The sequence below is a fragment of the Megalops cyprinoides genome, chromosome 12, assembly GCF_013368585.1.
Source record: "Megalops cyprinoides isolate fMegCyp1 chromosome 12, fMegCyp1.pri, whole genome shotgun sequence".
NCBI lineage: Eukaryota > Metazoa > Chordata > Actinopteri > Elopiformes > Megalopidae > Megalops > Megalops cyprinoides.
The window spans coordinates 8,783,055-8,810,983 of NC_050594.1; the positions used below are offsets into that span (position 1 = coordinate 8,783,055).

Consider the following 27,929-nt stretch of genomic DNA (forward strand, 5'->3'; position numbering starts at 1 on the left):
TATGTACTCCATGTAAATTTCCTAAATGAGTCTTGTGAGTCTTCATTGCAAAGATTGACAATATCATTATATGGTTATGAACAGAAATTATCTTGCCTTTTGGGTGCATAGCAAAATTAAAACCTATGAAGATACATCTTTTATGTGTGATTTATAAATTTTGGCAGCACTCGAGGATCAAGAAAATTGTAAGATTAATTGTAAATATGAAAATATATTAGGCATATGGGTTCTTGCAAAATTAACAATTTAAACAGGAATTAATTGTGAATGTTTAAATTCATTATTCTCAATTCTCAATATTTAAATTGTGAATAATATTGACCACAGGAGGGCAGTGTTTAGTTGATTTTAATGAACTGGTTTTACAAATAGTAACCCTTACTTTCCCTTATTGTATAAGGGTAAGGACATTGATCAACCCTTGCAAATATAAAATAATCAATTATACAACAAAAATCTCACCTTCCAAATAAAGGTGGCAATTGTTGTTAGATCTACCTTGTAATTGGGAAATTATTAATTGTGACACAGTATCTGGTGTCCAGTGTTTTGAGTGTGGCTCTAAAGTCTGGTGGCAGATGATGAGCCCAGCAAGGTTTTTTTTCTCTTTAATTCAGGCTTCTGAGGCCACCTTACACTACTCCTGACAACAGACAAAAATGCAGAAATGATAAATTGAAGCTCCTCCTCCTTTAGGGGTCTATTATGTATCAGGATCTAGATCTATATAGTTGATTTTATCAAATTAACACTACTGGTTAGGTTGACCTCAGGGGCAGTAATCACAAATGCAAAGGAAAGTGTAATAAAATGTGGTTTAATTTGGATTGATTTGTAGACCAATGGTGATCAAATCAAAGAATGTATACACAAAATTTAACCGCTCAGAATTAACGTTAAATTTTAAAGATAACAACTCATCGGACTATACACAGCACGCTATAGAAGAAATACAATAAAATCTTAATTTTACAGCATTGTTTTGTCACAAAGTTGTCCCACAGGGATATATCAAAATTGCTGAACTGGTCAACCCTTTCCTTAAAAGGGGAAGTCTGGTCAAAAATATAAATGAGACACATTTTAGGATTTCTATGAAGTACTTGCTTTAAAATTTTAATTAAAACTAGACTTGAACCACAACTGCAACCACAATTTGATGCGCCCTCGTTGGTCAGGAACCGAGAGAAACAAACAACAAAAATGCAAATTCTTAACAGCATCAAGCAGGATGATAAAGTTGTAGTTTGCTAGTTTCCCCTTAGTTGTCTAGCTTTTCCTTCAATTTGTAACTGACTATGCTCTAACCAAACTCTGATATACGTACAGAAGTAGCTTTTTTGAAAAGTTATCTCAAAGCTTTAACTGAGACTGGCTTGCATCACTGACTCTAGCAGGGTCTGATTCTAGGCCCACAGGATGTGGTTGGATGGGTACCAGTGGAAACACTGAAGGCTACTACTGAATAAATAAAACATCTACAACCATTTTTTCACCAGACTTTCCCTATTAAAATGTGAACTCACCAAGGCAATGCAAGAGATGCTTCATAAATACAAACATTCATAAACACAAGTTGATTTCCTACACAATAATGATTATCATAAAAAACACCACTTTAAATGTATTTTTCAAGAGCTAAATTGGTTTAATTGGTTTGGCCAATTAAAAATCAATCATAACATTTCCACAATCAAAAATACCTGTGGTCCACTCAAGTACGTCAGACAACCACTGATACCTTTTAGTGTTGAAAAATACATTAATGCATTAATCAAAGCACTGTTTTAGACAACAATATGCAGCATGTTTTTTAAATATCTAGTCCTGAGTATGAGGCTTTGATAATGAAAACATTCGATCTGTGACTTAGGGATCAACTATACAGCCACTTCTTAAGTACCACCATAGGTCTCATCTCCTGAAGCTGCTTCAGCAAAAGTTCAGCTCCACTAGAAAAAGTTCTGTCCACCACAATTTTCACATTCTTCACCGACTTCAGTTTTAAGGGGTTCCTAAAGTCAACCAGGCTTTGACGGTCTCTTGCACGCCTGTAAGCATAGGGTCTTTCACACATGATGTTTACAGTTTTCTGTTGAAGGGTGCGACGACGTTTTGATGGTACCTCAGAGACACCACCTGCAGCCTTCCGCTTTGGAGTGTGTGGAGGCTCTGTGGATTCCTCTAAAAACTTCAGGAAGGACGCCTCAAACCCCATGGGCCTGAAGGAGCTGAGTGATATGTTCTTCTCCGATTGCTCCTCTTGGACTCGAGGTCTTCTAGGAGAGTCCATGCTGTTAGTCACTTGGTTGACTTTATTTCTCAAGCTCTCCCTTCTGCTACCAGAAGCAACTGGCTGTCTCCCAGGACAATCGGTTTTCCTAGGACGACCCCGCTTTCGCTTGATTGGCATTTGCATGACTGACTTTGTTTCTGAGCTCTCATCAGATAACTGCTTGGCTTCAGGTAGCTCACAGCTATCCTCTTTCACAGGAATTTGTTTTGAACTCTCTGTATCACTTTCCTCAGGGCCCATCCCATCACTGTCTTCATTCTCCGATGATTCTGCGGAGGATTCTGCCGATCTGTCTGCATCCTTACACTTGGATCGCGAGTACTTCTTGCAAAATATGAAGCCACTTCTCTGCTCCTCTATATATCGCTCTGTAAGACCATGAGAGGCATAGTGTCTCAGTATATTCCGTTCAGAGCTCACAACAGTCTCACAGCCCTTCAGCATGCAAGGGTATTGCAAGGGGAATTTCTTCGTGCACATCCCCGAGGCTTCATCCAGGGATTTCAAAGAGGGCTTACCAAAGCTGGTCCAGTGGTTACTTGCCCTGTGATGTTTCTTTTTGTTACTTCCCTTTTGTCTGAGTCTTTGGTTTTCTCGGTTCTCCTTCCCGCTGTTACTCTTAACCCTGGTGACCTCTGACCTCTTCACACTAGCTTGTCGCTGTCCTTCAGAATTTTTCCGCTGTTTCCTCATTAGTAGTCTGTAGAAAGCCCGGTGTTTTTTCATGACATGCCGGAGCAGGTTTGAGCGAGTTGAATACTCACGGTCACATCCATCGTACTCACACTTGAACACGCCTTCTGCACCATCAGTCTTGGACAACTTTGTCATCTTGTGATCCTGTTTCACATGTTCAGTGTATTCCTGGAAAGCAGAGAAAGATGCTGTGCATTCCGGCTGATCACATTGGAACTGACAGAGGTTAAAGCTGGATATCAGAGTGCCTGCTCTATCATGTGTAAATTTATGAAGCTGGAGGTAATGCTGCAAAAGGCTGGTAATTTTTGGGAAGACCCTTGAACAGTATTTGACTTGACATCGGTATTCCTTCACCTTTGCTATCTCCTCTTCCCCCTCAGCTGTGACCTCACAGTGTTCTTCATCTTGCTCGTCCTTGTTGTGTTCATCAAATTTTGGAAGAGCAGACTGATGCACGGCCTTGTAATGAAGAATGAGATTTTGCTGGATGGTAAAAGCAGCAACACATCCTTGGTGAACACAGCGGTATGGCCTATAGGGGCTGAAAACATCATCCACATCACTGCTTTTCTCCTTTTTCTCTTTAGTCTTTTTGGGGTTTTCTGCTTTGACTGTTTTGGGTTTGTCGAGTTTTAGCACCATTTTCTCAGGAGAGGAACTCCCTGTCTGAAGGGAAGCTACTTGAGGGCCTACTGCTACTACTCCTACAGAGGCTGCAGTAGGCAAACTGCTCCCTGCTAACTGCCCTGCTGAGTACTGGCTAGTTGTGGATGCATGCTGCACATCAGAATGTTGGTCAGACTGAGGGGATCTTATACTGGACAACCTTTCTTGGAGGTATCCTGCCATTACTGCTGCCCGTTCATCTTTCATGGGAATCTGCTGTTCTGAATGCACTGGTTCCACCACTGTGAGATCTTTAGTCAATTCTACAACACTCTGTCCAGTGAGTATGGGCTCTTTAAAAGGTGAAGAAGCGCATTCTGTTTTTATCTCTTTTGGCAAAGAAACTGCATTTTGTTCAGAAGGTAAACACAACTGCTCTTGTCTGCCATCTACAGATTTCTCAGGTATTGCATAGTTTGAAGAGACATTCTCGATGCCGGATGGATTACTTACACAGCCACCGATTTGTTTATTGCAAGATTCCATCTCAGGAATATGATTCTCTGCTTTTTTGTTTGGCTGAGGTGCTATTTTTTGCATCTCTTCTCGTGACATGCTGTGAACGGCGTGGCAATGAACTCTGAGATTCGAGTTACGGGTGAATGTCTTGTTGCATATATGACAAAGAAATGGAGAAAGCTTCACTGGACCATTCTTGATTTCTTTAATCATTTCATCAGTGTAATTATGTACCCTGGAGAGGTGTTTGAAAAGTGCTTCTTTCGTCATGGCACCATATCTGCAACCCTCCTTTTTACATAAAAACGGCTTTAGGACATTTCCAGTTACAAGTCCTTCCTTTGCTCCACTAACAGCCACAGGCTTCAAGGAATCAAGGTTATCTGACACCTCATTTTTAACACTGGCGGTAGAGGAACAACTACTCATAGCTGAATGATCTTCAAGATCCAATTTCTGTAAGGCTCTCTGAATTTCAGTAATTTTTTCATCTTCGCCAGGTGACTGGGCAGGGGCTTGATCAGTGTGATTTGCCGGAATTTCTCCCGATACAGATCCCCCATTCTGTTGGGTGTCACTCTGCAAGAGCAATGCTCCATTGGCGAGGCAAGGGGACACAGTGCTAGCTTCACTGCTGTTAAACTGTGCACCATTAGGGGCCTTTTGGGTTACCCTGGAATACTCAAGGCTCTGGTACCTACGCAAGACTTGAGGGACACCACTGACATCTGAGCTGGCACTTGCATCAGGACTTCTTTCTCTACACACATTGCCCACTCTCAGAAGATCACCAGCCAAAATCTGATCGCGCAACTTTTTCTTGATGTTCTCCTCACAGTTTTTCTTTTGAGGATAGTCAAGCTGAATGCCTGACAGTAAGGGAGGCTGCAAAGGATCGGGCGAAGTGACGTGAGGTGAAGAATCTGTCCTTAGATTTTGTGCCAGACTGGCAATAGCAGCCACAAGACTGTCATTTGATTGTCCAGCCTTCCCCTTTAACTCTGTCAACTTCCTCAAAGCTTCAGCTCTAAGCATTTCATTCAGATGAGTTGCGGAATGGACATTTGGCGCAAGCGGCAAGCTGGTTTGGGCCAGCTGAGAAGGAAAAGAATCAGAGAGAACACTGTTGTCCAAATGAGTTTCTTCTGAGTTGCCAATATCATCCTTAGTGTGTTCACTTTCTGTTTTGAAATGAACATTTCCTGTCTGCTGTATGACTGTGTTTTCTGGCAAGAAACCATCAGAGTAAGTATCACAGGCTTTTTGCAATGTCCCTTGAGGAATCTGAGAGGAACTGAAAAGGTTTCTAAGAGAAGGATTGCCTATTAATGGCTTGGGGGTTTCACTATTTTGCTCTATGTTTGTTTGTGGAAAATTGACACTGGAACAAGGCTTGAGCTCATCTTTAAAAGCCATGTTTGGATCAAATTTAGGTTGGCAGTAGGCATTTGGAGTGTGTGGAGACTTGATGTCCTGTAATGATGTGGCCAAGCCTGTAGTCGAGTCAGTTTCATTAAGGTCTTTGCAAAGAGATCGCTTTGATAAATGACCTCCAAGTGATTTGGGGCTTTGGAATTCTCTGAAGCATCTACAGCATATGAACTTCCCGTCTTTAACAATCGCTGGCCACTTAGTTCTTTTATCACGCTTGATTTTTTTCACTCCTTGCATGGTCTCATCCTGCCTTGAGATCTTCCCACTACCTGAGAGACTAATATGAGCTCCAGTGTGTGAGGTTTCCCCTTCCGACTGGAAACCTGGATTTTTTTGTGGACAACCCATTCTTTCTGAAGCAGTCACACCAGAAAATGAGCTGTTCTGCATTTGTGATGGTATTACAGGATTTACAGGTTTATCCAATTGATCCTGTGAAGCAGAGTCCTTTAGACTGGCAGAAGTAGAGGGCAGGAATGAGTGAGATCCATATTCTACAGCCGATGGCAACAAAGAGCTGGGTAGTTCTTCTGTATTAGGTGGGGTAGTGTGACAGGATGAAATACTGTGGACCAGTGTTTCATCTTTAACATCCATCCGGGGAGCAGGGATACTGGTAATAACATGAGAGGAACAGAGACTTTCACCTGACAGGAGTGCTGATAGCTGTGAGCCGTGATTCACATTTGAATGGAAGACGGGATTTCTGGTTTTATCATTAAGGTTCTGTAAAGTGGGCTGACTGATTTTGTCATGCTCTGAAGTTTTGCCATCTGCTGAAATTGGAGTTATTTTGGAATCTGCTTTGTCAGGTTGCAGGGAACCAAAAACTGGACTTGCATTTATCTCTGTTAGTGGAATCTCACTCTGCCAAGACCCACTGTATGTCTGCACACTCACAAGAGAGTTTGTTGCATCTTGGTCAGCCAATAGCCGATTCATCGTATTTGGTTCTCCGTTAAAAACTGCTGCTGTTGTACCATCTTGAGTAAATGGTGGGGTACAGGTAGCGCTTGTTTGTGAGGGATAACTAGTAGATGACTGGTTCATATGGGGAAGGAATTGATGATTAGACGGAAGGGGTGGGGGCAAGGACACTGAAGCACAATCAGTCTGACCAGAAATACTGGAATTGTTCCCAGCATGTAAAGGCCATAGTGAACTATGTGCAGTGGCTGTCTGCATCCCGGTCCAAGTGGGCACACATTCGCTCTGAGCTTTTCCTGACTGGGAGAACAATACAGAATTTAAGACATTTCCTGTTGGGTTTTCTGAAGAAGCCACGATATTTCTGCACCCCATCTGGCCAAGCAACTGTTGGTTTGCAGTGCTTTGTGTGCATACGTTGGGAACTGCTTTGTTACCATCAGCTGGAACTTTTCTTGTAGCAGCCTTGATGGCTTTAGCATTCTGCTTAGCCAATTTCCATTCTATGAAGAACTCTGGATGTGCTGCTTTCATGTGCTTGCTGACACTTTTTGGACAGCTGTAGTTCCGAGTGCATGTCTCGTAGGGACAGTAATGCCTCTGTTTCACTGCTTCAGGTGGAGCAGGAGAGGTTTTGCATGTGTAATGCGAAGCTGTTCCTGCTGTTGCACTCCCAACAACTGGCTGAGGAACAGACTGTGGATAAGTGACACAGGAAGCAACAGATTTAGGAGTGGCAGGTATTACAGCAGGCATACAGGGAAGGGTCTGCTCTGGAGCTGGCCTATTGTCCAGGAACATGCAGGATGGGTTTTCCAGCGCTGATACTCTGCATTCAGATCTGCCTTCATTCGTCATAATGTTTTGATCTTGTGACAAAGCCAGCTGAAAAGAGTCAGGAACATCACCTTTACACTGGACACCATGTGAGACTTCAGTATGATTCCATGCATATGGATGCAATTTTGGGTCCTGCAAATATGTTCCAGTTTGACTGTGACTGCTGCGCCAATCTGGATGCTGACTGGGTAAAAGATTCTGTTCTGGGGTGGGGAACAAACCCACATTCTGAACTTGAGGTTGCTGAAGATTTGGGTGCAAAGGCGCATGAGATTCAGGTGTAACACTCTGGCAAGAAGCCGGAGTGCAAATCTGACTGTGTGGCCTTGTTTGCCTTACATCATGTAGGTGAGACGGAGCTTCATTCAACAGTCCTGGCTGATTAGATGTGTACATACTTGTGGAAGACTGGGTCATAGGATCTTCAGAATTTGGTAATGGAAACTGTTCTTGATGGCTATCAGCTGACTCAGGCTTGAAGGGCAGGCTGTGGTCAGACCCTTGTACAGGACCAACAGATGTGTTAAGCATCCTCTCAACTGAGTGCTTTATTTCAACTGGTGCAGCCTGCTGATCCTTCTTTTCATTGGTTAAGTTTGATGAGGTTGACTGTACTTCACCTTGTGGGAGGGACACCTGACTACCTGATGGTTTTGGGTCCACAGGAGTGGAGCAGTCTGGTGTCTGATCTATGGGGATCTGAGCTGGTGATTCAATATTCAAATCTGGTAAAAGAGATTGGTCCTCAATATTAAGGGGATCCTCTTTTTTAAGGTGGTCTTCCTGGTGTAAATCCAACTGAGACTGAGCATGGAATATCTTTCCACAGCCAGCGACTTTACAAGTGAATGTATTGTAATGCTGTGCTTCGTGATCATACAGCATGTAAGCTTCACTAAAAATTCTCCCACACTTTGGAAACATACACTTTGCCTTAAATGTAGTGTGCTCCTTCCTGTGCATGAGCAGCTCAGCATTGGTGAGGAAGCTGGCCTTGCAATTCATCTGCACACAAATGTATGGCTTGTCACCACAGTGCATTTGCAAGTGATCATTAAGGTGAGCAATGCTGACAAAATGCCGACGACAAAAATGGCACACGACCTTTTTACTCTGTATTTCAAGAAAACGTCTAGCTTCTTCATTATCCCCGTGGGTTTTCACATGGGCTATCATGTTTCTGAAGAACTTGAAACTTTTACAACAGTTTGTAACAGGGCATGAGTGCTCCTCATTCTTTTCTTCTCCAAATGCTGTGATCTCAGGTTTACTTGTGACAGTCTCTTCACAGTCACTGTTTGTGGTGCTTGGAGAATCATTATTATCTGCCTTGCCTTTTGTTTTGGGTTTGCAGTCCAGCTTTTCAACAGTGCCGTTTTGAGAGGAAGAGCCAGGAATGATTTTTTTGGAAGAATTTGCCAACGCCTTACTTGATTTCATGGCAGCAAGCCGTTCCTTGCAAGACTGTTTCACGTGTGACGCCACATGTGGCATTAGCTGCTCCTTGGAGTCAAAATTTGCAGCACATATTGGACAGCTGTAAACCCCATCAACGAAGTGCTTCTGTGCATGTCGAACAATCCTGTGACCAAGAAACTCTTTATCACAGAGAACACAATACTGAACATAGGCTTGCCAGTTCCTAAACCTCGCAGATATAAATCCTTTCTCCCTCAGTTTCTTGACTTCCCTTTTTTTCTGTTTTTCATCTCCAATTTCATTCAGCTGATTGGTAGTGTCCAAGAAGTATTCCGTTGGGTCTTTAAACTCTTCATGACTTTTGCTTAGATCATCATCGTCCTCAACCTGATCCAAGTACGTAGTGTCATTAAGCTCATCAATGGATGACACAATAGATGCCTGCTCTCCCATCAGCACCAAGCAGTGACGTTTCAGGGTCTTCCAGTCCCAGAACTCTGGGTCAAAAGGCCACTGTGTCTTAAAGACTAACAGGAGCTCACAGCGCAGTGAATTAGGCACTGGGAGATTCTCTTCCTCCAACTTTTGGTCGGGCTCATTGTAAAGTGTTTCCACTGCATAGTACGAGTCCACAGTAGGCTCGAGAAGGAACTCTGTCAGCTGGCACGCCCGTCTCACTTCCAAATCCGTGGGCAACAAGCAGGAGATGGTTTTGCAAATGGTGGCCTTCACATTTCCATCGCTTCCAGAAACCATTTGCAGGGCTCTAATGCACATTTCAATGCACACATGCAGTCCCACATCTTCCAGCTGAAAAAAAAAAAAAAATCAATGAACAAATGTGTTTTGGGAAAAAAAGTAATGACGCTCAAGTTAAACAAGTCCATGTATGCATATGGGTGCTGGGTGTTTGGAAAAGCATTTTACGATAATACTGCATGCTGCTAAAAGCATGCGCTACCTATGTTAAGTCTTGTGAATTACTTCTGACAAACATGGATGGAACAAACATGCCTTCCAGGTCAAAAATACAGACCCACCTCAGACTGGATGACTTTAATGAGGAAGAGAATGTGGTAGACACTTTTGGACAATCGTGACAACTGACAGCATCGGTCCAGAAACACCTGTGCAGATGGTTCTACCCTCTTCAGCAGTTTACTCCAGAACAGTGTGAGTTCCCTGAAAGAGAAGCCAAGATCCCTCAACACTCATCTTTCCACACCTACTTGACCCAAAACAAAGAAGCATATGGTAGCTGGAATTTCCATTTTTGTACACCCACTGTTTAAAGACAAAATACTGTTTTTTTTAAATATGTTATTATTGAAGTTATTGGTGATGTCTTAGCGTATGCCCACATGAGGTTGCACATAGCGCATGACACGAGGAATCCAGAGTGCCTCAGTTGGCAAGGCATTAGGGACGCATAGATCAGCTAGGGATTCCTTCTCTCACTGCTCAGGCACCCTGCAATTAATCAAGCAGCTGCAACAGAAGTAGCAGCTATCCTCTAATGACCACCCAATTCACTGTAGTGAGCTGCGTGACTAGTGCAAAAAAGCCTTTGGCTGCCTGCACGTGTATCATAGGATTTCATTCGCTTCAGCACTTATGTGTGAGTGCAGATGTTATCGCGGTGAGACTAGTCTAACGTACAACTGCCAATTCCAAATAAAAGGGTTACGTAAAGGGCAAAGTGCATAAAAGAGAAATGGCGTGGTCTTGAGAGCCATCAAGCAGAACTCACCAGGCGCAGTAAACGTCGCCCTGGATAATCTGCCGGGTCAGAAAGGCAGAGCACAGACTGAGGGCTCCTCTCTCATCTCCGTCCGACTCCAGATTACAGACCATCTCCAGGGCATCTTTACAATCCACTTCAGAAATCTGCCTCAGGGTGGGGAAAAAAAGCCATTGCAGGTGCTGTATGACCCTTGGATCTTTACTGCACATGATGAATGTTGTTATTTTGTACAACAGACTCACCTTTTGCATTAGCTGTTCTTGTGGACCTATGGCACACAAGCAGACGAGGTAGGTCTGTTTGAAGGTACCCCTTCCTCTGAAGTCGGGACACTCTGAGCACTCTTTAGCCAGCAAGGCTGCCTTTTCAACATGGTTCTCTTTGATAAGGTGCTTTATGCGCATCTCCAGGAGAATGGGGCCCTCCAGTGCAAGAAATTCATGAACTAGGAAAAGAAAAAAGGGAAAACTTTGAAAAAGATATGGACATCAAGCCATTTTTATTCCATTTTTAAAAGCTCAGTAAAAATGACATGTTGAAATGTGCAAACTAAAAACCAGATTAAATTTTACTGCAGTGCACTTTTAAGTACCAAATATTAACCACCGTTACATTTTCTGTGAGACCATACCTGATATTTTTCATTCATTTCAACTACTGTCTGATGTACATCCATGCGTCAAGAAAACCCCATCTTAGTTAACGAGATTGATTTTCTAAAGTCGAGACCAAAGTGCCCCGTAGGCAGTAAGACATCCAGTCACAACCAACCTTTTTCTGTTTGGGGCGTGTCCTTGGAAAGAATCTGACACAGTGTGCTGTTGGACCACACACCATTCTCCTGTGCCAGAGCAGACAGCATGCACAGCTGTGCGTTTCCATTCTGCAGCAGAAGACTGTGGGCCGACTGCGAAGAGATTAAAGCAGTCAGCAGGGAGAGGAACTGTGATGCGCGCTCACACAAAATCTCCACGCTGTCAATCACTCATTGCTTTAGAGCAAGGCTATGTTACCATTTCCAAATTCTGATGGTAACGACTTAATTAGTGCAATCTTCTACTCCGTTTGGCATTTTTAAAATAAAATGACACGGAAAAAATGAAAACGATGATCAAATAGTATACTGCAGCACAAACGGAGAAACGAAGAAGTGTTTGTGTGTGCAGCAAATTAGCTAATGGGACCAATTAGGTGAAGGTAATTAGTTGGAATAAAAACAAGGACACACACTGGCCCTCGAGGAATTGTCTCACACTGCTCTGCAGAGTGAGGAGAACATCCACATTTGTGGGAAAAAAAACAGTGTTGGTTAACCTTAAGAGAACCGTGGCACACATTAATAAATATAACATGAAGACACCAACACCAGCACCAACTCCCCTTCAAAACAAATTCTGTTAGCACACCTTAATTTTTTCCCCAGTTTTCCACAACATCTTAAGCATAAATTACCCTTGTTTGAACTGGTTATTTTGCCTATGCTCATTGTAAAGGAAAAGAAGCAGACTCCAGTCAGAGCAGCAATGACATTACAGTGACAGGTACTAGGAGCACAGAAATACAAATATGACAAATTCAAGTGTTCGAAAGCCTGTGTGTACAGGAAATTGGGGTGAGAGAGATCCTTGACAGATGCCTGAGACAAACCTAATTTCCAATAACATGTGTCAAGGCTAAAAATAACCATACGTAATTTCCAAGAAAACATGTTTACTTGCATCAGATAGAAGTACAAAGCCATCACAAACACAGAGCAGTACAGGAACTGTAGATCACCACCTGCCCCTGTTACACTGAGTATACTACAGTATCCTCTCAGTAGTTGCCTGTAGTGAACTCCCGGTTCACAGGGAGCTAGGGGATAAACATATTTAATTTCAATTTTAGCTGTCACATTTTTCAAGCTGATAAATCAAGTAAAAGCAGAATTTTGGCTCTTGTTTTTGCCATTTGCCAAAGAAATGCACGCTGAACCATGGATAACTGAGGTACACACTGCTGCTGGAACGGTGTACAATTCATACAATGATCGTATGATAATGTAAAATCAAAGCTGTAGACAGTGAGGTACTACCACACAGACAGCGATGTGTGAACAGATGTTCCGAACATCTGTAAAAGGGCTTGACATCAGTGGTACACACTTACCTGCACTGAAGACTGGAACCTTTCCCACAATGCAGCTGGGATCTTCTCAGCCTGGGCCAGCAGCAGCTCCACACAACTCCTGCAAAAAACAAAAAGGTGCATGTTTCAACAGGGGTCTCTGTGCTGAAAAAGCTCCTACATTCACTACAGCACTCACAAGTACACGTGTGGACTGCCATCGCTGTTCATGAAGCCACAAAATATTCAGAAGAAAGCAAAGCACTCAAACGTTTATCCATCTTAACAATACTAAACAGTGAGAAGTGCAATCACTGGTCAAAATAAAATGGGCAGTGGTCAGCAGTCATTTTATTTCACAGAGCAAAAAAAATATATATGTTAAGCTCCAGAGGTGAAGATAAATAAACAATAACAGTAAAGTCCAGTGCAAATTTTACGTAAATGGCTCTTGGTGCCTTTAAAAGCCGTGAAGCTGTCACTTCTGTATAAGATTAACATGAGTACTCACAGGCTCAACCTTTCAAGTAGGAGGGGTACGCTTTCACACTCAGAGCAGAGGTAGGGGGCGGCACTTGCGTAGCTCAGAATGGCCTCTGTGTAAACCTCCAGCAAAGGCAGGGGATGCACGTCTATCTTCCACTGGCCTGCAAACTCCACCAGCACCTGAGAGAAAACGCACGGAATCACACACATCAGCACTGCCGATTTCACACAGCAGTGTTTGGGGCTGTGGTTAAAACACTCAGCTCTGAACCCAAGAACTGCAGGTGAAAGAACATAAGAACATAACACTATACTTGAACAATGGTAAATGGTAAAATGCAAAGTTTTATTGGTGAGCTCATCAGTTGAACTACATATCCGGATACTGCTCTGGCTTTTAAATCAAAACATATATACTGCTATATGCTGTGACAGCAAAAATCCATATGTCTCTATCTCTATATGTCTATATGTCTATCTCTATGACTGGATTTTAATGAGCAAATGGCAACAAAATGGCAAAGAAGGTGCAGCTGATGGCCATGGGTGCCCTTTCTTGGAGCGCAATTTCCCAACTTGATTTCATTATACAATGCACTCCGTTTGTGGGAACTATCATAATCGAGTGTGTATAGTGACCAAAAAAAAACACTGGGACAGCAGCATTCCTGTACTGAGGTTTTATAAACATTCACCTTGTGAGAATCAACAACCCACAAAAAAGCAAGACACTTTCCATGGACCACAACCACCACCTTGTGTCTTACAATAATCTTGAGATCAATCGTAGAGATGCAGTGACAATTCGACAGTTTACACTGGCTAACATTCTAAAAGACAAGGAGAGCGTCACAATGAATGAAACGCAAACTGTCAAGGCATCTAAAGCGAGCATTATTCCCAGGGTGGTGGAATGATAAACGGACAAACATTTCTGCAGTCGACGAAAACTAAAGCCGACTATTCAGACCAGCTTGGCGTCTAAAGAGCTACGCAAACCCTCCTGCTTCTTTTAAGCCAGGCTCACACGATCTACTACAGAGATATTGAGAAAAAAATATATAGTGAGCACTGCTTACATTGGCAACAAGCACCCTGCTGGCCCTTTTGGCCCTCTTCTGCCTCTAAGGAGAGTGCCTCATGCAGCACTCTTTCTGCATGAGCTGCTGAGTGAGTGAACTGACGAAATATTCTCGACACTGTCAATGTCTCAAAGGCAAACAGCAAGCTGTGACTGGGGTCTTTCTCTGCCACTGCTCAAAATTCTGTGTCAATGTACCCTACCGATAAACACCACCGAACCCTAACTACCTAAAAACCCAGCAGAACATTGTCCAGAGAAGGCGGAGCATGTCCTACAGTATACTAAAAAAATTGTGATCGTGTTGAAGTCTATACCAAAGCCACAGTTTACCCGGGGATATACAGTATATGAAGCCCCCCGACTATACTGACATACCTGATGTGCAAATGAAAGTAATCTCAGGTTGAAATCCCTACTCTGACATCCAAAAAATCATATACACAGCCTACAATATACAACACTGGAGGGAGATTCATTTCTTCTTGGTTTTTTTCATCCACATAGACAAAGTAATAAACACAGAGTATCCCAACTGCCCATCTCATGTGAATGTCGAAGGTCACATCATAGTATTTAATCCAATCTGTAACTGAAATCAGATAGCGCTGTGGGAACGATGTGGCCCTCACCAAGGACTGAAGACCCAAAAAAGATACAGGTTGACCTGGGCCACCATGTCCATCTGTACACAAGTCACGCTGCTCCACTATATACCTTTTCAATGCAAATGAGGCAATCACAGCCATTACTACTACAATGAATTAATACAGTGCTTGCTCTGAAATAGTAATTAAAGCCACAGCTATCTACAGTTTTTGTATGTATGTGGGGTTTTTCTGCCCTAAGCTTTAGGATACACTCATTTACCAACATTCCTCCTCAGCCTGTAGAGTTAGAATTCGTGTTATACCATTCCCTCACTTGTAAGTCGCTTTGGATAAAAGCCTCTGCCAAATGAATCAAATATAAGTGTAAAAAATGTAGAATGCAGTGACCTTCCCAATGAGCTTTTTGTAATAAGCCACACCACTAACACAAAATGCACCACTTCCCCTAAGCAGCAGCTTTGCCAAAATGTAGGCCGACACTGAAAATGCACCATGGCCTCAGTGGAAATGTGTGCGAAAATATTGCTGTGTTTTGCATTAAATACAGATATTAAGCAAAGGGCCACTTTCCACAAAATGTGTGTCAGCTGCAACCAGTTCCACCCTAGATTGCTTCATTAACATCCACCACAATCCAGCTCATCCCAAAGGCTGGACATTTGCCTAGTCTATGGTTTTGTTCATTACCCATTCAGAGTACAGATTCAGGTCACAGGATTTACTTCTATAAAAAATATGGAGCAGCCAGAGCCATCTACACCCATTCAAGTTCTTCCCTGTGGCCATTTGCTCTTATCAAGTTTCCAAGAGGCCTACCAACACTATATCCCTTAATGCATGCACTGTTGACATTTCCTGAGTCTAGATAAGGACTGCTGTGTGTGTGACTGGATTCTTCCTGATTTAAACTTCATTTAGATTGCGTGGACATTGTATTGAGTAACTGGGTGTAAATTCCTTCCTGTGACACCCTCAACAAACACAAAGTAGGCTTATGTGGGTTTACCACAATGTAGTCTGAGGATTTTTACTGTACACAACTGGGGGTCCCATGTTCCGTACTAAGGTGCCAACCAGAAGATGGAATTCCACTACTGTCTACTGAGGAGAAGACACTCCTCTAGATCCTTCCAAAACTGTGACACACACACAGCATTAAAGACCTTTGACATAGTGAAAAACATGCACACAAAAAGAGATGCTGTTGTACCCTTGAGCAACCTACGTCACTAAAATCTCAATAAAATAAAGGCAAAAATTAATGTAATTCAGACTCATGGCACACAGGCTGCAGTGAATCAAGGACTTCATCCTGTGTTTCAGGAACCAATGAAGTGAAGTCCCTCAGCACTCTTAGGACAATGCAACAACCCTCAGGATCTCTCGCTCATCTCTTCAAAAACTATATGGAACTCCCAGCAAATTCCCAGCAAATGAACACAGAGTGGGGGCCATGCACAGCTGTTCTTTCTTGAACAGCAAAACATCCCTAAGGTAGTGTTCATTACTTTAAAAACAACAGCTGAGACAAAATGAATCAGAAAAATACTACAGCCTAACAAAATGCAAACCAACTTGTGGCAGGTCCTGCCATTCAAAGCCCAATGAGTTTCATTCCATGTTAGGAAACCAAACAAGAATCGGTGGATCAATAAAAATCGACCTAACTGTATCTGATGTGGTGATCTTTAAGAACACAGATTGCATTTCATAGGCAACATTGTCAATTAAAGTGAATATGTTTATATGAAAATAGCAAGGGCGCTTTGAAAAAAAGAGAAGAAACATCTAGACAGACAGTGAAAACCATCCCCTAACTTCTATCCACATGAACGCACACAGACAGACGCACACACGTGCAGAAACGCACGCACCCTTCTTCACTCAAACAGACACACTCCGGTGCTTGCGGCAGGATGTGTGCCAGTTAGCTCAGCATCACTGGCGTGGAAAAGGCCTCCTGTGGAAACACCCCTCCCCATCCCCCCTGAGCCGGAGAGGTTGAGGAGACAGCTGAGTAAATGCCCCGCCCCAGCCTGTTCCCCCTGCCCCTCCCCCTCCACTCAGCTCCATCCAGTCGAGGGGCTGGATGGTCACTATCGGACAAAGAGCCAGGCAGCACTGAATCCCCTGGGATTCTCCCTGTGCATCAGATAACAGCTGAGGAGCCACTACCCATCTGACAAGGCATCCTACGTCTGCCACACACCACCTGATCACTCTGAATCTGACACAGTGTAAAGCTGCTTTGCATATTGTTACAGGCACTATGAACGTGTTAGCATGATGAAAGGTATGTTGCTTTTAAGGATAACTGCGATGCAGCATGTGTGTCCTGCACAATCATGGATGAATACTAATATCTTAAGAAATGTTCTCCAGCCTGAAGCTCAAAAGTTGTGATATCAGTCAGTGCATCAATATTCTTTTTCTTGATGCTTTCTTGATACATTCTGTGATAATGTATTTTATGCATTTAGCAATGGAAGCATGGGAAGTAGCAGAATCTGTTAAATAAACAGTATTAATAAAGATGTAACAATATTATTAACATGAACAGCTAAGTACCCACAATACTTATTAAATTTGTTTTATGTCACCCAAGAACATTTTAAAATTTATAGAACTTATGTAAAGTACCAACTGAAATAGAGAAATTGAAGTTGTTAGACAACAAAATATAGTGCTATCATTTGGAAAGGCTGGAATAGTATCTCCTTTCCTGATTTACAGCCAGGGACATTCACTTACATACAGGTTTTATCAAGGGATGCAACAAACACAACCCTAACACCTTCACCCCAGAACACTGCACTGCCATTTTATGTTCTCAGCAGGCACCCTAATCCAGAGATATATATGCATTGCTTTTTATACAATGCTGAACATTTACTGAAGAATTTGGGGATCCTAGTGAAGGCGTATGATGGCAGTACCCAAGGTGTAAACCAGCAACCTACTGCTTACAAGCTGAAACCGAGTGGAACTCGAATGAATGAAGCAAAACACCACATAAGGTGTCGACTGTAACCAGGCCGAATGCCAGTTTTATTCGAGCACTCAGGCGATACTCTACTCCGGGACGCATCCTACACCTTCAGATCCACAATGTGCAAATCCTGCAGTGCATCACACGCGCTGTCTTAATTTATCAACCTGACAATTAGGTTAAATACAACTATAATTCGAATCGAACCCCTTTGAATTCTCGCCCCTTTATACTAATTTTGCTCCAATTAACATGCGGGTTTTTAATCCCAGCGACCGTGAACGGTCCAACTCAGAGTGAAAATATCAGACAAATCATTTCCAAATATAAATACCAACATAACATCACATGGATACAACCTACATAATTTTCAATTCAATTTCATACCTTATGATGATTTCTTCAGAGTCCTCACTAAGTTTTTTTTTCACGGCGATTATTTAAATAACATATTTCCAGCAAACACCTAAGTAGTTACTTTCATAGCTGTATCGTTATTTGCTTTTAAAATTATGGGCGTTTAAGCATGTCTACGCTGTTTTGAACTAGCTGACAAGCTTGAAACCACATTTAAAAGCACGAAGTGTTTCAATTACTTACGCACGCAAACAGGCAATAAACTCAGCGAGCTAGGTACACCAAGACATTCAACTCGAGCGATAACAAAGCCAACTACTTCGCCATCCTGACCTTGTGAAAAATATAGGTCAGTAAACCAGCAGCAAGCCACAATTGGTAGATTGTAAAGAGCAGGACCTTGGCTGTGCCCTATAGATGAGGCAGACAAACCATCGAAAGGGAAAGCCTTAATAGCTTAACAGCTGATCTTGCGGTCTACTGCACCAGGGCAAGGCAAACACACATTCAAAGGCTTATCTATCTAGCTACATGGCTGTATTACCCATTTTCAACAAATGGTGTACCTTGCTGGCTAGTCATAACGAAAGGACAGGGAGTGTGTATTGCAAGCTAGCTAAGCAATTCCAATGTCCATTTCGCTTCATTGGTTCACAATCTGTACGGGTATCATACACCATTACAAATAAATGTTACGGGACACTGCACGAACATGCACAAAATAACATCGACCCCAAACAGCTAGCGAACGAGCTAACTGTTAGTTACCAGAATTCGAGCAGTTTGGCTGACTACCACGCTAGCTAGTGCAGCTAAAATCGCCTACTGTGCACACACAGAACAAGAAACGTTTGACTAACCTGGCAGAATTTCTGGCAATACACAGAGGCCGACTGAACGGGAGGCTCCGGGCTGTCCTTCAGCGCAGTGGCTAATTCCTGCAAGCGATCTCTAAGAGTGGAAACCATTTGTTCGGTACCGATCTGCGGGCTCGGGTCCTGTTCGGTCTCTTCGTCCGCCATCTTCACATCTAATTCCGCCGCGTACGCACATACGGTCACGTGACCCGAATCGCTCACGTGCACGCACTGTGCTGGGACGAACCCGATCTCCGCTCGACGGGGCATTAGTTGCTTTACAATTTAATTTTATTATCATTATTATTTGCCTTCTGCTAATGACAAAGACAGTTTGAGCGAGTCTTTGATAATATTTGACTCACATCTGCATACCTGGTATTTCAACCATTTTGTGTAATGTTTTGTAGCGGTATTAAGTAGCATATTGTAGATTAATCCTCTGCAGCATTAGGCTAAATAGTTTTTTCGTGATAGGAATAATTTGCAGGTATCCTTTACTTTTACATAAGGTAGATTGCTGAAAAATGCCAGCGTATTCACATGCGCTTGCTCCGTGTAGGAGAACAGACGACCTCAAGAGGTCGTGCCCTTATTGACTGGGGTTGTGTCTCTCCATCTGGAGGTTCAGAACGTTTCCCAGCAGGGCTCTGCTCTTGCACGGCGAATTTTGAACGACGCAGGAAATGTGCTGCGCAGCGCTAGAAAACGATGATCCAAATGGTTACGACGGAGGTTCCTAAGATATTTTGTGTAATAAGATGCAAACCACGGCCTGGGAAAAAAAAAAATAATGCCAACGGACGGTTGTAACAGTCACCAGTCAATTACGCCTCAAAGTCACAGAATTAAACAAAGTAAATAAAAGGGAGAATATAAATATAAATGACATGTGGTTCATTGTTTCATGTATTTATTTACATGTATACATTTTTTTTATTATTATTTTATTCATGTTTCATTGTTATTATCTGTCCCAACCACATATGTTTGTCAAATAATCAGCCGTCATTTCATGTGTATTTCAGCCGTTCACATGTCACTGCAGATTCGAAACCTTTGCCATCATGCCTCTCTGCTTGCCTTTGCAACCTGAGTTGACTTTGACATACGCTAAGATTTGTGCAGACTGGCCCCAAAACAGTTTGATTTGATGCAGAAGAGCAGACACTCCTGTGAGAAATAACTTTAGTTAGCGTCTAATGAGGTTTTTGAAGGTGGTTAATGAATTCAGTTTGAAGCCTTTATAATTCATTTTGCTGGTGACTTGCTGACCTATGCTTGACATACATGTTTAAGTGACAGCAACTTTCAAAGCAATATTCAAGATAGAGTTTTTCTGATAATTGATAATAAAAAGAAAACACTTTCCAGTGTATGTTTTGATATTGTGTTGTGTGCGTTTATGAAAAGAGAACTTTTTTAAATTCAAGACAGACTACACCAAAACAAAGACAACATCACTGTTAGCATCATAGTTACTTGTACTTTAATGCATGCACATAAATCTAAAACTTACTTTCTGCACGAAAGACATGTACATATAAAAATAAGTGCAAATATCACTGAAAAAGTAAATCACAAACAAACCATTGAACAAACAAAAGTGAAGCTCGACTTCATAGTCTGTGGTTATGACCCTTAAAGCTGCTCCATGGAGGTGCATCTAAACTCACATCTTCAGCTACAGCACGTCCAGCGAATATGCACGTTTTTTCCAGTATGCATCAGCAAGCGTGGCGCTAATCATCCCGGACAGGTATCTGGCTGGGAACCGCTGGGTCACATGGCTTAGGATTTGTGGTAGTAGCAGGTGCTGCAGTGGCAGTCGGTGTGGTTCTCCAGTTTCATGTTGTCTATCATGATGAGCTGCGAGAGGGAGATGAAGGGAGAGAGCTGCTCATTTCTCTCTTGCACGCTACAGCACTAGCATTTCAGAGAAATCACTGAGGTGTCACTGATGTGTGTCTGCACTGCTGCCCGCAGCAGCACACGGGCATTAAATAAGTGAACACCTCTGAAACAGTCCAGAACAGAAGCACTGAAGCTGATATGTGGTGATTACCACACTGTAGCTTGAAGGATGAACTTAAAGGATACCAGTTAAAAGCATTTAATTGACATGTTAGCCACCCTTTAAAGTCATTCTCAAATAAATTAAAATCAAGGAAATCTGTTTGAGGGGATGGATGCATTTATGAATCTGACAACTAAATATTTTCCCTCCTGTTCATTTTCAAATACTTTGTAACAAAAAAGCAATATAATCAAAGCTAATTGAGAGCTCCAAACCATTGAATGTGTTAGAACATAACTCTAGAGTTAACTGCTACATAATTGCTTTAAAAGACTCTGTCACATTGAATGAATAGATTGGAACTTAAAATGAATGGGATTTTTTCTGGAAGAACAAACAATACAATAATAATTTGTACCTGATCATAAGAGAATGTATCTAGTTGATGCACTGTGCACATATCATGTCAACAGGCAGCAGAGTATATCACTAATGAATAGATGCTTGACATAACAAACATGTTCACCGAATTTCTCCCTGTCACGGGACTACTTGGTTTACCTTGCCGGGAGGCATGTGGAGCTTGGAGGAGCTTGGGGGGAGGGTTAGGGAGGGGCTCTTACCCTTTTGACCTCTTTGGCCACACAGCACGTGGCCTCGGACGTGATGTTCTTGGGCACCAGCATGGTCTTCTTGGACCGCAGGGGCGTTGGGTAAGCCCTGGAGAAACAGCACCCCACACACTGAAAGATGGGGGCACCGGGCTTTGAGAAGTACTTGTTCTCTTTTAGCTTGCATTCATCACAGACCCCTGGATGAAAAATAATGGTTTAAACAGCCTGGACACAAATTACCTCCTGGATTCTCCCATTTCTGAATGAGTTTACAAATCTGTATTTGCATATGCAATTTCACCATTTGCAGCGCATATTTTTAGTAGTTTCAGAGTTACAAAAGGTAATGCTAAAGGCTTCATAATGTAAACTCATAAAATTGTGGCCAACTTCCAAAGAAAGACTATAACGATTCAGTCCACTTTCACATAGTATTTGCAGTGGTGATCATTATGTTGCATAAGCAATTGAAAGTATGTCAAACTTGCCTTGCGTCATCTCACTGTTGAAATAAGAATCTGTGAAGTAAATAAGCATCAGCAGCACAAGTAAAGATGCTCCAGTGGGTCTTCTCGCACACACCATTATGTCTGAAATGACCTGGAAACATAAATGGCCATAATCCACAATTAAAAACAGATACACACATTAAATGTTAGTCTTTCAGCAAATTCAATATAGTGCCTGGCATCTTACCTCCTGAACCAGTTCTTAAGCAAAAAGGTTATGTATCGTCGGTGACCAGAGCTTTTTCGTTTCTTCTGTAGGGTACCAGGTTGCAGACAGCCAGTAGTCCTTATGCAGCAGGGTTTTATAACAGTTGGAATCCTCCTCCCACAAGTAGCTGACTATTCACCTGAGTTTGTACAGACCCCCTGACCTTATTAGCAGTATATGAGATTCCCCGATCACCGCTCTGTCTAATAACCCCCAGAGTGAACCCCACCCCCCCACACACCCAGAGTACACTTCAATGTCATTAAGCAGCAATTTTTCCAAAATATATCTCCCGGCTCATTAGTTTCCTCCTGGAGATAGAACAGAAGGCTCAAGTGGCCCCGGGTAATGTTGAGACAACAGCCGTCATCTCCATTCACTCGGATTATGAGTAAAATAAACACAGGAGGTGTAACCTGGCAACCGCTGTCATGGAGTCACTGTGTGCTCCTGTGCATCTCTCTGTGGCCTTGCACTGTGCTTGGCTTGGAGTGCCTACACAGTGTGCAGTTAACCAAAATCTCTGACTGGACACTTTATGAAAGGCAAGATGGCTCAAAACGTAAAAGCTAGTCTTATCCAGAATGACTTACAAAAAAGAATTCAATAAGGTTAGGTATGCAGCCGTTCAACAACTGAATTTCTAATTGTGACGCAAATGTACGGTCATGTTTGGTTGGCATTGAATGGTTGAATTGTTTATTTGTTATATTTGATAGAAATACTTGAGATTCTGAGCCAATACTGGTTATATACTGCTTGAACCCTCCAAGGTTTTGTAATTGAAATGCACTTGTACTTATTACTACGAGTAGGATTAGTTTGTTTGGTTTTGCCCTTGGACTCTCTTTGCACTTCATTCTTACTCATCCAAGAGGAGCTCTGTTTAAAGAAAGCCAGACATAATCCTGTCTCATCTATTGTCCTCTCTTACAAGAAACATTATCCTTTCACCCGGCCCCACACCTGGAGCCTGTAACAGGTTTTTGGGGGCTTGTCCAGCATCTATGCCATTTACAGGTTGATAACTGATCCAATGATCCAAGACGTCCTGAACCAAGAGAGGGCTGATGCTGCAATCCATGAGACCTATCACCAAGCAAGAGATGATGTGGTGATACCTGTGAGGAAATGAGAGTTGAGACTATGATTTGGACATATGGGACTGTGTGACCTTGTGTGAGGAATAGAGGAAGAAGTTGCTAAATCGGAAAGTGAGAGGAAGGGACTGGTGTAGAACATCAGGAAGAGCCTGCTCAGTCTCTTAGATGATGATCTCTTTCTGATTGCCAAAATTGCTGGTGCAGTGCCAGAAAAAGACCAGTTGAAGCCTGAAGCGGGCCACCAAAAGCATCACTTCTTTAGTGGTTCATCCATACCTTCATGTAGAGTGCACCTTTACTTGAGGGCAATGTATAAAATGCTAGGATGGAACAGTTACCCACTATTTTGTACTTTTCTGAAAGTACAGTGACTTCTTCCATGAATATTTTCACAAAGCGTGTATCAAACTGCAAACCACAAATTAAAAGCAAACTCAAATTAAATTGCCCGGTAACATGATCAAATAAAAGTATTAGCCTGCAAATTCAAAGCAGAGTCAAACTGAACTGCAAGATACCTTGGGCAAATAAAAGTGGTAGAATATTGAATTACAAGCCAAGGAGTTAAACATAGTCTCAAACTGAATAGCGGGGAAGCTTGACAAGAGGAAACTCAACAATTTAATTAAATATTTCTGCATTTATTTTATTGCCTTGGAATTATATAATTCAATATGAAAATCATCCAGCCATCAGTTAATCAATTTATTCCCATTTATTTCAATTTAATGGAAACATCCATTTACTTAATTAATTTTCTTACCCCTCTCCCTTGTAGAATAAGACTATGTTTATTGGAGCAAAAATCTGTTAAACTGATTTAAACTGCACGCTGATAACTTTGGTTAGACCAAGAGCATGCTTCACATTATGTTTATGATGTGGCATAGCAATTACATGTATAACTAGTGCAATTATTGAACCTTTTGAGGTACTTCAAAAAAGATGCCGTTATTCTTTCACTCAATATTTCCAGTTCATCTTGTTAACAACAAAATACTTGCTGACAGGCGAATACTTGCACACAAAGTTTTTCATTGCAGCCCTCTTCTTCATTTGAATTGGTGGGCTAGAATTGCTAAAACGTATGTGAATGACAAGTAGGGATACTTTTGCATACAGAACACATCATGGAAATATACTGGCAGCATATTTGCATTTGCATATTTTTTTTAGTGTTATACTTAATATGGCAGCTGCAAACTTCTGTATTCCTGTGTGTACTAGGTATTATGCAAGTATATTATTTGCAACACAGCACAGATTTATTAACTACTCGGTGTGTCCAACCAAACTCTTTCTCAGGGTTTCAAAGAATTCCAGCACGCCTCTTCAGATGCTGTCATCTTCCAACCCACATGCCCTACGTTACTGGGAGACTAATGCAGATGATTTGTTGGGGAAAGCAATTCTAAATGTTCCTCTAACCAGTGATCTCATTTTGCTGTCCTTCCTTTTCACCTGAGTGAAGTCCACTGTTCTGCAGAATGGATTAATATTCACCTCCTCCTCTATCTCTTCATCTTTTCATTACCTGCTGTTTTCGTCCTCTGGCCTTGGTTGCGTTGGAGACAAGGCCCTTGCTTGGCTTTAGTGTAACCAGACACCGGGGCATGGGATGTAAAGGGCAAAACTCTTTGCTAGACAAAACAATTTTAGCTGCGTCAGTGCTCTGGTACATTCTAATCCCCTAAGTAACAAGTGTTACATGATCAGCTCCCTGAACCCACATCCCTCACCCAAATCATGTAATCACCCCTCATGCGATTACAAAACTAGTCGTCCGTGGTTAGGGGTTAACTAGTGGTCATGTGATTAAGTATAATACTATGGTGGTTAGTGCTGCCATGTACACCTGTGGTTCCAGAAATGTGTTTCAGGACTCACTACTGGCTCCTGGGAGGATGGAAATGGGTTGTAAGATGCAAATAGGAAAAAAAAAAACACATTGACTGGTACCAAATACTGTATATTCTACATCACTCATTTCAAACTGAACCCTGCAGCGTCTAGTAAACATACCAATATGTTGACATACATTCCAAAATATTTTTATGTAATATCTTACCATATGTTAGGCTAAATTTTTATTTGGGGTGGTCACAAAAAACACATTCATTCAGTACTTGCTGGATACCTCCTGTAAAGTTTATCAGAAACTTACCAGCTTCTGTGGAAAATTGTCTGATTTCATGATTATCATACCAACACTTTCAGCAGTGCTTTTCCTCAAAGCCAAGAGGAAAAAATCCTTAATCTGTGACATCTCTCCACCTAACACAGTTCCTATCGAGAGTTTCATGTCCTTTGAACAACCGAAACCTTATGAATGATTCAATTTTTATTTAGCTGGCTTACAAGCTCCCTCTAGTGGCATTATTGACACAGGTAAGAGACAGTACTAAGAAGTGATATTTAGGCAAATGTGACTCCTTCAATAGGTATTGGTGATTCAAAGTAATAAAAATCACACTCATTCATGGGGATATATTTTCAACTAATACTATTTAAAACAACAACATAACCTTTATTTTGAATGGATACATGTATAGGTTATGCATGAATAGCTGAACTATGGATAGCTGTTTATGTTTATATTTATGTGTGCATGTGTGTACAAATGTGTGTCAGTGAATGTGTGTGCACACACCACACATTACTTCTGATCTGCAGTCTGAAACCACAAATACATCTGCCACAGTCATACTCTGATAAAAAGCCAATAATACAATCAACCAATGATAGCATTTCTGTAGGTTTATTTTAAAAAGCAAACAAACAATTAAACAAATGAAAAATGCCCGCGAATGGAAACATTGGATGGAATGTGTCTATGCGCTGCACGCCTCATTGCTGTGTGTCCTGACCAGCTACTAGTCAACCCTTAGAGGGGCAGCGCTACACTCGCCCTTTGCATCTCAGAAAGCGTCTGAAGGCCTGCTTGAAGTCCTCGTTGAAGCTGGTGTAGAGCAGCGGGTTGACGAGCGAGTTGATGTAGCCGAGCCAGGTGAGGGTGTTGGAAACCAGCGGGGACTCGTCCATGAGGCGCAGCCCCACCAGCAGCTCCTTGAGGAAGAAGGGCAGCCAGCAGAGCACAAAGGCGCCCAGGATGAGCCCTAGGATCCGGGCCGCTTTCCTCTCCCGTGACAGGCAGATCCGGCTCCTCTCGCCGTCCCCGTCCAGCCCCGCCTCCGCGGGTAGGGCGCCCCCGGAGACGGCGCCGAGCCGGTCGAGCTCTGGCGCGGGATCGGACGTGGAGATCTCGGACACGCAGAAGGCGTGTGCCGTACGGCAGTGTCCGAGCGAGCTCTGGCTGCCGGGGCCCCGGGGACCCATGCGCCGCATGGAGCCGCGCTTCTGGTACAGTGCCTTGGCGGCGCTGTATATCCGGCAGTACAGCACGAGGATGAGCGCCATTGGGGCGTAGAAGGCCCCGAACGTGGAGTAGAGGGTGTACCCCACGTGGTCGTGCTGGATGAGGCAGAGGGTGGGGTCGTGGGGGCGGTCGCCGCTGCGGCGCCAGAAGAGGGGCGGGACGGAGATGAGGGCGGAGATGGCCCACACCACAGCCACCATGACCCCCGCGCGCCGCGGCGTCCGCTTGCAGGCGTACTCGATGGCGTTGGTGATGGCCCAGTAGCGGTCGAGCGCAATGGCGCACAGGTGCAGGATGGAGCAGGTGCAGCAGGTCATGTCCAGGCTCAGCCAGGCGTCGCAGGCCGTGCGGCCCAGTGGCCACACCTCGGCGGCAATGGAGAGCACGCTCAGCGGCATCACCAACACGGCCACCAGCAGGTCGGTGGCAGCCAGCGAGCAGATCAGGTAGTTGGCGGGCAGGTGGAGCTTCTTGGTGGTGCAGATGGCGGTGATGACAGCCCCGTTCAGGAGTACAGTGACGAAGGTCAGGCAGGTCAGGAAGACCACCACCACCACCATCTCAGCGTCCATCGCCACCTTTGGTGAACCGGACGTGCCGTTTGTGGCGTTGACATCCCCAGCGCTGTCCATCTCCCACAGGCTTTAGCTGTCTCCTCTGTCAGCAGAGACCTGGATTGCATACCCAGAGCTTGCATCCATGCCAAGCATGCCTGGAAGGAAAACATGCCTGTGTCATTTATCATACAGCAAGTAAATCAGAGAAATACGAAGGCTTACAGCCTGAGACAATAGGATGCTGTGTCTTTAGAAATACCAGCAATATTATTACAGCAAACATTATCATGTGGTTATTTGGCAGATGCCCTTACCATCTGAAAGACAGTACAATGGCAGACTAAATCAGGATGTGAGCTCATTTAAATACATCAAGAACATATGATGCCTGTCCAAATAATATAATTAATATGGAAATAGATACAGCTGGGATATAAAGTAGGAAAACCAGAATATTATATGCTAAAAATGAATGTCATGAAATCATATTCAAGAGAATCTAGGGATAATTGTTGAAGTATATTGCATATGTATTAAGTCATTTTGTGTACGACTGATAGATGAGGTCCCA

General features: G+C 42.8%; 3 protein-coding genes across 3 annotated transcripts; all 3 read right to left on the minus strand.

Moving 5' to 3' along the window:
* Nucleotides 1-1,879: 1,879 nt before the first annotated feature.
* On the minus strand, nt 1,880-19,139 carry LOC118786860 (zinc finger protein 292-like). The gene is made up of 11 exons (XM_036542202.1): nt 18,978-19,139; nt 13,105-13,259; nt 12,636-12,714; nt 11,259-11,394; nt 10,730-10,932; nt 10,494-10,630; nt 9,784-9,925; nt 4,478-9,553; nt 3,353-3,481; nt 3,064-3,163; nt 1,880-2,667 (listed from the first exon to the last, which is right to left on the minus strand). Exons 1-11 carry the CDS (start codon nt 19,137-19,139, stop codon nt 1,880-1,882), a joined length of 7,107 nt encoding a protein of 2,368 aa, XP_036398095.1.
* Nucleotides 19,140-20,765: 1,626 nt separating this feature from the next.
* Nucleotides 20,766-22,190, minus strand: cga (glycoprotein hormones, alpha polypeptide). Its single transcript, XM_036542073.1, has 3 exons — nt 22,094-22,190; nt 21,615-21,802; nt 20,766-20,843 (listed from the first exon to the last, which is right to left on the minus strand). Exons 1-3 carry the CDS (start codon nt 22,188-22,190, stop codon nt 20,766-20,768), a joined length of 363 nt encoding a protein of 120 aa, XP_036397966.1.
* A 4,043-nt stretch (nt 22,191-26,233) lies between these two features.
* On the minus strand, nt 26,234-27,443 carry LOC118787229 (5-hydroxytryptamine receptor 1E-like). The gene has a single exon (XM_036542711.1). It carries the CDS (start codon nt 27,431-27,433, stop codon nt 26,324-26,326), a length of 1,110 nt encoding a protein of 369 aa, XP_036398604.1. The 5' UTR covers nt 27,434-27,443; the 3' UTR covers nt 26,234-26,323.
* Between the last annotated feature and the right edge of the window lie 486 nt (nt 27,444-27,929).